The 12,606-nt window shown below is 38.7% G+C and overlaps 1 protein-coding gene across 1 annotated transcript; it reads right to left on the bottom strand.

The window, feature by feature from the left end:
* Window positions 1–168: 168 nt before the first annotated feature.
* zgc:64051 (leukocyte surface antigen CD53) lies at window positions 169–7,050 on the bottom strand. Its single transcript, XM_038703170.1, has 8 exons — window positions 6,729–7,050; window positions 5,840–5,923; window positions 4,581–4,769; window positions 2,144–2,218; window positions 1,952–2,053; window positions 1,727–1,828; window positions 1,519–1,602; window positions 169–680 (listed from the first exon to the last, which is right to left on the bottom strand). Exons 2-8 carry the CDS (start codon window positions 5,900–5,902, stop codon window positions 609–611), a joined length of 687 nt encoding a protein of 228 aa, XP_038559098.1. The 5' UTR covers window positions 5,903–5,923; window positions 6,729–7,050; the 3' UTR covers window positions 169–608.
* Window positions 7,051–12,606: the final 5,556 nt, after the last annotated feature.

The raw sequence follows: 12,606 nt of genomic DNA, 5'->3' as shown, positions 1-12,606 counted from the left end.
AGATTTAGAAAAAATGCAAAGGTCGGGCTTTTAGAGGAACCAAGTGATGGTGGAACTCTGTCAAAAGAGGAAGTGGTTACTTACATTTATGGCTCCACAGATCAGTGAACTGCAAACGAGAGACAGGAAACGTTCATGTGACATGAAGAGTCAAAATGGAGGATACAGTTCAGTTTTAATACTGTATTTTATTTGTTCATTAGAAGGTTCCCAAAATTGTGTGAAACGTTTGTGGAAGAAGTTACAGTGGATATATAATATATTACAAAAGCTGCTTTTCATAGTGATTCCATTTCGTCATTTTACAGAATCGTCATTTCACACAGCTCAGCCTGAAATAGCATTTTTATATAACATGAGCACTCACAATTACAGAAGTTGTCATGTCTGAAAACATTTTAGCTTAATTTTCTAGTGAAAGGAAACATTAACATCAAGTTCAAAATAGGATCGTGGTAAAAACAGTTTATTAAAATCACCAAGCTTTTCCAGTAACATTACATGCGCCTTTTCTAGACTTCTGCAAACATGATTTTGAAAAGACAGAACTGTACAATAATATCAACCCTAAAATATGCAGATAAAAGATTAGTTTGAGAAAATCGTGTCTATAACTTGTAGCCCAGTCCAGATCTGCTGATGTGGCAGAAGAGTGTCATGGCGAAACACATTCCCAAAACCTGTCAAGATAAAAAAGATTTCATTATGAAAACGCAACAAACCAACTTGTTGATGCTTGTCCCCAGAAAGCATGGTCAGATTCTCATTGCTCTCACGTGTAAAAATCAGTATTTCCTACCAGTAATTTCTGGCAGTTTATTCTAAATTACAAGTAGTAAACATCAAAACTCAGGCTTTAGAGTCTGTATGTGTTATTACTTTTCAAGGTCTGTTATTGTTATTTTTTCACTAAGCAAAGAGTTTTAGTTGGAAAACTTGTTAGCAATCAGTTTCCTGCAGCCACACAGAAACATCAGCATTTGTTTGGAGTGGTGTTTGTGTCCACAGCTCTGGTGGCTCTCCGCCAACTTCTTAGGGAAACTGTCTGCACCTTTAGCAGCTTAATACTCCTGGATGTTCACTAAATCGCTGATTTTGTCAGCTAGTCATGAAGGTTGTCTGCAGTTTGGTGCTGGGCAGGTGGCGTACTGTGGGTTGATCAGAGCTCTTCAGCTAAAGACAGCTGGCTGCTGCTGCTGGAAACAAGGTCAGAGTGGAGCTGGGGACTGGAAAACTAAAACAATTTGCTAAAAGAGGCTTAAAATCCACAAATTCCTGATTTGCTATTTCAAGATAATGAAAATATTAAGTATTATTCACAAAAGTGGGCCAATCACAATCAGCAGGCCAGGATTTCATCCACCAATTTATGTACAGTACAACTTCTACAGCACTTTTGCACGGAGAAGTTGTGTCCCTGAGCAACCCCTAGTTGTGTGACCTCTGACACATAACAATTGTAAGTCGCTTTGGTTAAATGACTAAATGTAATGGTAAATATAACTACCACCAGTTTACCTCGACAATGCAGAGGACAATGACAGAAATTCCGGTGGTTAGGAAATTCTCCTCAAAAAAGGTCTTCAACATTTCCAAACAGCCCTGCAAACAAAGAGCAGAAAGTTGAGATGAACTGCAGCCAGCATTAAAATGCAATAACAAGACATCTGTCTGTCCTCTACAGTACATCAAAACAAGCCTCAATCCAAGGGTACACTCTGTCTACCTTTTCGTTGTACTTGGGCATTTTGCCACAGGGGCCCGAGCAGCAGGATGAAGGCACGTCCTGTCCCCAGTCTGTGAAATTCTTCACCCCACAGCACTTAAACTGAAAAAAAATATTATGAAAGGGGAAGGTTTTATACCATGAGACTGAGATCACTATGCTTTGCTTTCATTGTGTCGCTGTATTACATGAGCTGTCAGCATGTCTCTGTCCTGGAAAGCTTACATTGTCCTGAAGCAGGTCCCAGTCACTCATCACTCTCGTTGAATTCTTTGCTTTTGCCTTTTCCAAACCGTTGTTGAGATCTTTTGTCATCAATTCACCAATCTAAACATTGAGGTGACATTGGCAGATAATGTGTAAGTGTTCCTTTATTAGCACAACAAACATTGGGAGTAGAGATGGGTGTGACCCTACCTTATCCTCATACACCAGTAGCAAGCATGCTAATGTGAGCTCTATCAGCATCAGGAAGAACAGCAGCAGGAAAAACTGTCAACAGAATAAATTTCAGTCACATTGCATTTTTATTCTTTACAGTTCCAGAAACACTCCAGTTTGTTGCATTTTGCATTATATGCTCGTAGATTTGTCCATCTTTCTTAATCAGTATTAATAATATTGTAACATGTCTCAGAATTATACTGGAAGTAGAATGAGGCAAGAGACCCCAGCCATCAGACAATTTTAACATGAATTTAGAAAACCTGAACCCACCTAATCAGCAAAAACAGGTGAACAATAAATTGATTACCTTTGAGCTAATTATGCTGAGATCAACATGTTAACAGACATGACAATGTTAACACGCTATGACACGAGTATGAACATATGTTTAAGGAGTGGTAAGGTGGGATCTGTAGGATAGAGGTTATCGCTCTTGCCTTTGTTATGGGAGACCTGGGATTCCTACTCACTGCATGTGTCATTGCTCTTTATACAACAGGTCTGGGGATTATGGGGATGTGAAAAAAATCAAGCATGCTTGTAAAACAGCTTTAAAGGGTCCGTTCACTCAAATTAAAGTATATAATTTCTGGTTATCTACTCATGCAAACATGTTTTGGTGTTAATGGCCCAGGTTTTGAGATATCTGTCTTCCAATACAAAAGAGATAAATAGAATTTAATTTGTGGGGCTCACAGCATCATAGCATAATTAATTTAAAAAACTGGAAAGAAACTGGATCCTCAACCAAACACACTGTCAGCAGTTGTAAATGGAAGTAGGCCTACTTTCTGGTAGGCAAGACATTTGAGGAAAGTCTTAGAATATAAACAGTTCTTGTTGTTGTGTAATCCTTTTTTATGATGTTGTGACACCAGGTGGTGTAGCCTATGACGTTGGCAGCAGCTGGAGCACCCAGGGGTGCTGTGTGTGCCATAGAGGTAAACCGGGGTGAAAGTAACACGGGACGAAAGTAACAAGGCGATTTTCTCAGAGCCCTGACTGCATTTGCAGTCCAAGCTGTGACAGCACCTTCAGCACGCAACCTTTGATGGAGCTGCCAAATGTCGCATGACGTTGTTCCCGCGGCCGTCTTCAGAAAACTGTTTTCGAGCACGGCAAGTAAATTTCTGAAGCGGGACTGTTTTTCGAATTACAAGAACTGTCTCTCGTTTCATGTGTCACAGTAAGGATTAATCTACAGGTTATGTAGTGCTTTAACACACCCTGAAGTTTGCCCTGTCACAGTTTTTAAGTATAAAAATAAATGTGTTTATTAATCGTAACAAGTGTTACTTTCGTCCCTCTACAGTGACCACAAGTACTTTCGTCCCGCTGCTAATGTGGTGACTTTTCTGTGTGTTACAGCATTTATTAGAACATGTTTATGCCATATTATACCAACCGAATAGGCCAATAGCGTGGGTCAGATAGACAGAGGTCTGATTCAGCCAGATGTTTATGAGAAGGCGTTTCTGGACGTCTCTATTAGAAACATTAGTCTCAGGTCAGCTGATAAAGTCGCTTTGTTCAGATAATGTAGGAGGAGGGCAGAGATAATTGGGGAGACGACCAGACCACAGGTACAGATCACATTATTAAGTCTTCTCCTTGGAGAGGAAGCTCCATGCTTATATTAAGAGAGCGGCTGCTATTTATTTTGGCCTGTCTCCTCAGGAGCTCAGTGGAGCAGGTGTCAGTGAAAAGCACTCAAAATGCAGATCACTCATACTGTTCTTACTAAAACAATTTTAAATTCATTTCAAAATGTGAAATTGTATTGTATAGGCCTATTCTGTAAATAGCTTTTTAATTTTTATCTTAATTTTATTGTTTATCTTTCTAAATTGGTTCATTTTTCATTCAAGAAACATGCTGCAACATGCAAATATTCCCAGTGCAGGATCAGTAAAGTCTCATTTTATTTTAATCATGTCAGGTTCATAAACAATCTCCATCTTAACATTTTCCCCCTGTTTTAGGTGCACACATTTGCATATGTATATTATATATTTATAATATATCCTTAATATAATATGACATATTCTAAACAATTAAAGTTTGGGCAGTCAGGTTACTTTTGGAACTGAATATTTAAAATATATATTTTTTTTTAAAGATAAAGGTCACAAGATGTTTGTTTATTTAATACAAGGGTAACACAAGAATCTAGCTTGTATTGCTGTGTTACTTTTGTCCCAGCTGACCGTGTCGAAAGTAACAATGTGCCACTTATGTTTAAAGTGAAATTATACGGAAGTCGTTCTACATTTGTACAAAATACCACCTGATATTTATAGACCACACCTGTGAGTTAGTGACCACAGCAAAAATATATCTCTGTCTGAAACCTAATCTTTTAAAATCAGGTTTCTCTGAAAAATGGTATTTTTGCCCCTGCTCTTACCGTCAGGAGGAGACAGCGGTTCTCCTTCAGAGCTCCCAGGAAGCCCAGGAAGGACACACAGGTGATGACGATGCCGCTGATCAGGAGCATGTTGGATAAGTTGAAGTTGGCCAGGGCAGGGGTGAGTGCGGCTAGCCTGAAGTTCACCATCATGTACACACCGAAGCCCAGCACCGCCACGCCGCACATCTGACAGGAGAACACAGTCGGTCAGGTTCATGCTACACACTCCCACACCTGAGTTACCTGATTACATCATAACATCAACAGTTTTTCCACTAGTGTAATGCACTATATTTACTCAAGAAACTCTGCATCACTACATTTCAGTATTGTAGTTTTTATTACATTACATTGATTTAACAGCTGTAGTTGCTAATTACTGTGCAGATTAAGTTATCCTATACAAAACCTATAATGACTTATAACACAGTGCATTGCTGTGGGTTAATCTACCTGACAGTTTATATATATATATATATATTAAAATTAAATCCAACTCAACCAGCTGCAACATACAATGCTTCTTACACATAAATGCATCAAAATAATAATCAAATTAGATAAAATGTAGATAATTACACTGACAGGAGCATATTTTCTTCACGATAAGCACTTATATTTATTTTCTTATATACTTATTTATTTTAGCTTAAGTGACTTCCCTATATTTAAATTGCATTGCATGTTTTCTTATTGTGCAAATAAAACTGTCTCAAAACATTTCTTACCTTTTTTGGTGCAAGCTATTTTCAGAACATTTTTAACAAATGCTTTCAAAAAGTCGCGAGGACAAAATCAGCTATTTGAAAAAGTGGTGGAGACATGTCTCCAGTGTCCCTCAGTGTAAATGACACCTATGCCTATGTTTTACTGATAATACTTTTACTTAGGAAAGGATCGGAATACTTAATCCACCAATGACTTTTCTTTTTTCAGTAGGTTCAGTCATGTTTGAATTTGTACGACCACCACTTTAAGTGTCAGCATCTGGACATTTGAACTGTTCATCTAGCACCTTTAGCAATTTACTATTTTTGTGCTAACTAGTTTTCACGCATTCTCAACAAAGGCAGGTGGTGTTCAGTGTTACTAATGTATAGATATTTATCATATCATAAGTTCTATGTTCCTAGCTGAGCTATACCTCAGTTGTTCCGCATACCTCCTAACAATAGAAGAAGGCTCCCTGGTTAATAGATACAACATGTACGATAATGACCTCTGAATGTGATGCTGGATGATTGAGACATACATACAAAACAAAGGAAGTTGGCAGCACACATGGTGTACTTTAAACACTTGAGGCAGTTCTGAGCCATTCTGGAACACCTCTGTCAGACCTGTAACAAGAAACAAACCAAAACCATCTCATCATATTTCATCTCACATGAACAGAACAGTAAGTGAATCTAGTCTGTACTGAAAAGAAGATAATTATTTAGGCTTTTTGTTTCTGTGTGTCTGTGGTGGTTGTGGGGGGGTGTCAAAACTGACAGAACGTCTTGGTCACACTGTGGGGGAAGAGATGCTGACACATCTCACTTCCTGTTTCTCATTGGTTTACAAGCAGTGTGTTTCAAATTCATTTTATGTTTATTAAACGTGCCATTATGGCTGTTGCTGATGACATCAGCATGGGTATAGCTGGACTTGCTAATGACATCACAGGGGTTTGGTCTACTGTGGAAATACCACAAGTTTCCCAAAATATAAAACAGATACTTCTGGGTAAAATTCCTCTTGTAACCCACCAAAGTAAATATGTTTAAGATATTAATTTAATCAAAAGTATCAACGTGTTGATCCATTTGTAATTTCTTTGCTGTAATAATTAATGAAGACGGATGTCAGAACTATATGTTTTTGCTGATATTTGATCTATTTTTAGGTGAACATTTCTAAACTCCAGATTTTATTTTTCAATCAAGTGTATATTTATTCAAAGTTGATACTTCGACTTAGATGACTGGCCGTGTTGGATTATTTTCAAAGTTTTTCTTTAATGGGTTGTGTTTTTTTTAGAAGTCAGCTATTCTCTAGAGCGACAACACATTTCTATATGATAAAGAGGAAGGTGACACAACACACATTTTAAAGATATTATTCAGATACAAATGAAGATGAGAAATAAAGTTTAGGTCTTACCTCTCTGGGAGAATTATCGGTTTGTCTCTGTTCAGACTTGTGTTTAGTGAACTTTGCTGTTGCTTGCACTTCCTCTTCTCATAGTGCTGTGGACCGTGCAGCACTTCTTGGGGCTTTCGGCACCTCCTTCTCACTTCCTCTTTCTTAACTTTAGTAACATGGAAAACAGTGACTACTGAATTGTCTCAAGCAACAAAAAAAGGTAAAAATAACCACTGTTGTCTGTCAGCATCCAGTCAATGTAGTTAGTACACAAGCGGTTAACAGCCAGCTGCAAATTAGAGAGAGAACAACATAAACCAAAAGGCGGGATTGAAGAATGTCTTCTGCGACAGAGTATTAGCACCACTGTTGGAAAAACAATAACAGTAGGGGAGACTGGGGACGGTTGTAACATATTTGACATTTCTATCTCTATCTTGGAGCTCTTTTAAGCCAGTGTGTTCAAAATGTGATGCAAACTAGTTACACGTGTCTGCTGTTAAATGGTGTAACTTTTATCTCTGTAACAGAGATATTAGTTGTAACATAATCTGGGGTGAAATGTAACATTATGGAATTTGGAATATGAGAAATTTACCACATAAAATCATATAGTCTCTCTGTCTAGTCTAATTAATGTTTCATGGCTGTACTTTTACATTGTAATTACTGTTTTATCGTTGATAACACTTAAATAACTTTCACTGTCAGTCATAGTGGTGACATAATGGTGAACATAATAATAAGATTTTACAAAATGCAATTTGCACCAACTCTTAATATTAGTGTGTGTGTTTGTGCTTGTTTGTCTTGCACTGTCGCAGTGGTGACTGACATATGTCTCTCCTGGAGTGCAGGCCTCAAGGCTTAGTCTTACACAAACATTTCAACATAATAATAAAACAAGTAAACATTACTGTGTGTGTCAGACATACACTCACCTAAAGGATTATTAGGAACACCTGTTCAATTTCTCATTAATGCAATTATCTAATCAACCAATCACATGGCAGTTGCTTCAATGCATTTAGGGGTGTGGTCCTGGTCAAGACAATCTCCTGAACTCCAAACTGAATGTCAGAATGGGAAAGAAAGGTGATTTAAGCAATTTTGAGTGTGGCATGGCTGTTGGTGCCAGACGAGCCGGTCTGAGTATTTTACAATCTGCTCAGTTACTGGGATTTTCACGCACAACTATTTCTAGGGTTTACAAAGAATGGTGTGAAAAGGGAAAAACATCCAGTATGCGGCAGTCCTGTGGGCGAAAATGCCTTGTTGATGCTAGAGGTCAGAGGAGAATGGGCCGACTGATTCAAGCTGATAGAAGAGCAACTTTGACTGAAATAACCACTCGTTACAACAGAGGTATGCAGCAAAGCATTTGTGAAGCCACAACACGCACAGCCTTGAGGCGGATGGGCTACAACAGCAGAAGACCCCACCGGGTACCACTCATCTCCACTACAAAAGGAAAAAGAGGCTACAATTTGCAAGAGCTCACCAAAATTGGACAGTTGAAGACTGGAAAAATGTTGCCTGGTCTGATGAGTCTCGATTTCTGTTGAGACATTCAGATGGTAGAGTCAGAATTTGGCGTAAACAGAATGAGAACATGGATCCATCATGCCTTGTTACCACTGTGCAGGCTGGTGGTGGTGGTGTAATGGTGTGGGGGATGTTTTCTTGGCACACTTTAGGCCCCTTAGTGCCAATTGGGCATGGTTTAAATGCCACGGCCTACCTGAGCATTGTTTCTGACCATGTCCATCCCTTTATGGCCACCATGTACCCATCCTCTGATGGCTACTTCCAGCAGGATAATGCACCATGTCACAAAGCTCCAATCATTTCAAATTGGTTTCTTGAACATGACAATGAGTTCACTGTACTAAAATGGCCCAACCCAATAGAGCATCTTTGGAATGTGGTGGAACGGGAGCTTCGTGCCCTGGATGTGCATCCCACAAATCTCCATCAACTGCAAGATGCTATCCTATCAATATGGGCCAACATTTCTAAAGAATGCTTTCAGCACCTTGTTGAATCAATGCCACGTAGAATTAAGGCAGTTCTGAAGGTGAAAGGGGGTCAAACACAGTATTAGTATGGTGTTCCTAATAATCCTTTCGGTGAGTGTATACTGAAACTCAAAGAAATAATATAAATTTAACTCAACATTACACAGCTAAAACAGTAGCACTACCAACTTGCATGAAAGATATCTACATATTCACACAAATGTGATATGAAGTTTGATGAGTCTAACTGCAAAGCAGGTCGGGCTATAACTACAATTAATAAAGGAAAAAAGCTTTCTTACCTCAGAATAAAAAATTGGCTGTGCTGCCACAAGGTGCTACTTTTTCCCATGTTGAATAATGTTTAAACTGAGCATGTGCAGAGTGAATCAGGTGATTCATAACTTGTTTCTGAATAGAGAAATTGGACATGTTACAACTGACCCGTGTTACAACCATCTCCCCTAATCTGATATTTAGAGACTTGGGTCATAATATTATGAAAAAAAGTTGCAGGCTAATATTTGGATAATAAAGTCATAATAGAATAAGTTGTAATATGTGCATGTGTTAGAATTTCTTGGCAGTCTCCAGTTACTAGACTTATTTCTTTCTTCTGACCGGTAGCTCTGCTGTCTCTGCGTCCCCCTCGCATAGAGACACTTTAGCTCTGTTTGGGACTGTCTCACTGCTCCAGCATGCTTCCCAATGAAGCTGCATTTCTTCCGACAACTATCGGAGGTGGTGAAGTTAACATTTGCGTGGATTCGTGGTGGTTTCCACCTCCTTGTCTCATCCGGTACTGTCCCAAACAGGGGTCTATGTCTGTCAGACGGTTTGAAGGGGATACTACCACATCACCATGTGTTGACTGTGCAGGGATGATATTAAATAAGAAAAGTTGATGGTAAATACATAGCTGAAAGCAATGTAGACTGCCTGAAAGCCTTACTGTATTATTATTAGTACTACTATTCTGAATTGTCCCCTGCAGCCTGAATTTTGTGTTTCTCTTAATATAAATAAAGACATTTCAACCATAAAATGTGGCAGAAAAGGCAGAAACTGGTACTGGTTGTTTAAGACAACCACAACCAGAACTTCTGATTAATATGTGTCCCCTCAAATGTACCTATGAGTGAGAAAGTGCAACCAAAACCAAAATAACAGCAGAAAACAAAAGACAAAAGATATGTGGTATAAATATTTTTAGGCAAGAGTCAGAAACAAAGCCAACAGTCAAACTGCGGTCAAGAGCTGTGAGCTTGAAAACATGATGAATAATTTCACAGCATATGAGCGGACAGTGAATACATGTATGTCAGAGAAAGAAAATGTTACCACTCACTGCATGTATTCCTTTACATTATGTGGCATATGTGGATCAAGAACAGCGGAAAAAGAAAAGCTGTGGTTCTATCTTCTGTCTTAGAGATTAAAGAGGAGGCACTATCACCAAACTGAAGCATGGTAAAAAACACTGAAGCGCACCCCCGGGGACTGAACATTAAGTTTCAGTTTGAAATGTGAACCACACCCTGTTGGTGGAGCACAGGGCAGACTGACGTGCCTGTGAAAATCAGACGCTAAAATACAGTGCAAGTGCAGCAGCCTTTGGGTTAGATTTTCACAGACTATATACAGAGTGAGGAAAGCTAGAGAATTCTACTTACTCACAAAAAAGACACCAAATTCCTCCATTATTCTCAAAGGTTGATAAACAAATTATTCCATACAGCTATTTTGACTGAATTTGGGAAATAAATGCGTAATTACATCATTTTAAATATCAGGCTTAATATTCTGAAACACCAGAGTTCTAAATTGACTCGATGAAGTCAGCCTCAAATATTTCTGCCAAGTGGTCTAGTGAACTTCCAAATCAATCATTGATGCTGACCTAGATCTGAATTCACAGATCAGCAGCATCACCACAGTAGCTTTTCGACATCACAAGAATAGCTCACACATTTGTTGCTTTCCTCAGTCACATCCAGAAACACACTACCAGGTTTCTGTACTGTCGTTTTTGTTGGTTTTCCTGTAAAAGCCATTCAGCAGCTTCACCTAATTCAAAATGTAGCTGTATGTATCCTGACTAGGACCAAAGACTTAAATTACATTGCACTGATCCTCAAATATCTCCACTGGCCACCTGTTCATTAAAGAACTAATCCTTTTGCTTCTGGTCTAAAGCATTTAATGCTCTGGCCTCAGTATATTCCTTACATGCTTCCAGTTTATCAACCTGGCAGATCTCTCAGCTGTTTTCTCCAAATCTGCCTATAGAGCATTCAGTGCTTATGTACTACAAATATGGTACACCCTGCCAGCTTATAAGAATGGTTCTCTTTGTGCATGTTGTCTTCCTGTATCGATATTATAATGTATTTACACCTACTAGTTAACGATCTTTAGGATTTGGCTTGATTTTTAAAATCAGATTGTCCACTATAACCCACTTATATTTATAGTGTAGATCCTGTATCTTCTATCTTGGGATTGTTACCTCATGACCCCAGTTTAGAACAAAAAGGGAAATGAGAATCAAGCATGTTAATACACACCCACAGAGGGGCTGGGGAACTTTCTCATTTGTTCAGCTATGGACATACTGTACATTTCGGGGTTAATAAATATACTTGATTTGTCGTGTTTCACTTGTAACTTTTTAATGAATGAAGACAACACACAGCAAAAAACTATTAAATGACTGGGGGGGGGGGGTAACTATCAGATAGATTGCTGAGAAATTTGCTATAGATATTCAATGTTGCGTTTGCTGCAATCTATAGTACTTGAATCTCAGGGGAAAAACAACCTCCTACACGGAAAACAGCAACGCAACTGTTATTCAAGTCGGAATTTCAAGATGGAAACTCAGGCAGCCAGAGTTCGCCGACATAAACACACCTGTGGGTATCCATGTTTCCCGAGCAGAAGCACTGGGAGCAGGTCAGGGATTTCATGCTGCGTGCCCCCTTAGTTTGGCCTTATGTCGCTCAAAATTTACACTCACTAGCCACTTTTATTAGGTACAACTTGCTAGTGCCGGGTTGGACCCCCCTTTGCCTTCAGAACTGCCTTAATTCTTCATGGCATACTTTCAACAAGGTGTTGGAAACATTCCTCAGGAACTTACATTGACATGATGGCATCACGCAGTTGAGCAGATTTGTCGGTTGAATGTTTTTTTTGTTGGTTTTTTGAAAATGAAACCATGTAAACCTGTTGTGGTACAACCCCTCAATAAAATGATGAACCTGAAAATGAGAATATTATGACCACAATGTTGGTGCGTGTTCGCATAAAAGGGTGCATGTTCAGCCGCACAGGCAGAGTCTTTTCACAAAGGCTCCTGCTCTGTATTTTTCCCAAGAGGAATGCACACTGATAATGTCAGGATATGAGGAATTTAAAGACACGTTAAATCTAATGCTGTGGTGGTGTTCTTGTTGTAATTCTCTATTTTGCATTTTATGGACTCTTCTGTTATGTGTAATATGATTTAGATGTGAAGGTACAACTGCACTTGAGAAGAAAACACCAGAGTGATTCGGATTTTTTGTGACTTTAATCTCAGGGTATTTCCAAGTTATGTTCTTGTAAATTTAATACTTTCATATAATTTTTACTCGGATTATTAACCCCATATTTTTTGGACAGGTAAAGAAGTCATTCTTAAAGGGTCTCTGATCTGTCAATAGATCCTCCTAATATTTAGGAGGGACTAATGCAATATGAATGAAATGCAATATAATGTTTTTTAACATAACTATGTTTTCAGTGGTGTATAAAGACCTTACATAATGAACCGTTATGTTTTTATTACCTTAAAATTAGCCATTTTTATTTTACAACCCGGGTTCCCTTACATG

The sequence above is a fragment of the Micropterus salmoides genome, unplaced genomic scaffold (genome assembly GCF_014851395.1).
Source record: "Micropterus salmoides isolate LMB-PRFRI ecotype aquatic unplaced genomic scaffold, ASM1485139v1 Ms_hic_scaffold_7, whole genome shotgun sequence".
Classification (NCBI taxonomy): domain Eukaryota; kingdom Metazoa; phylum Chordata; class Actinopteri; order Centrarchiformes; family Centrarchidae; genus Micropterus; species Micropterus salmoides.
The sequence above is the reverse complement of the archived record's forward strand: the minus strand, read 5'-3'. Positions and strand labels throughout refer to the sequence as shown.

Coding starts and splice junctions, on each gene's coding strand:
- zgc:64051 (XM_038703170.1), bottom strand. CDS start 5,902: ATGGCTCAGAACTGCCTCAAGTGTTTAAAGTACACCATGTGTGCTGCC. Junction 2,054..2,143: donor TACTGGTGTATGAGGATAAG/GTAGGGTCACAC, acceptor CTCAATGTTTAG/ATTGGTGAATTGATGACAAA. Junction 681..1,518: donor TTGTCCTCTGCATTGTCGAG/GTAAACTGGTGG, acceptor TTATCTTGACAG/GTTTTGGGAATGTGTTTCGC.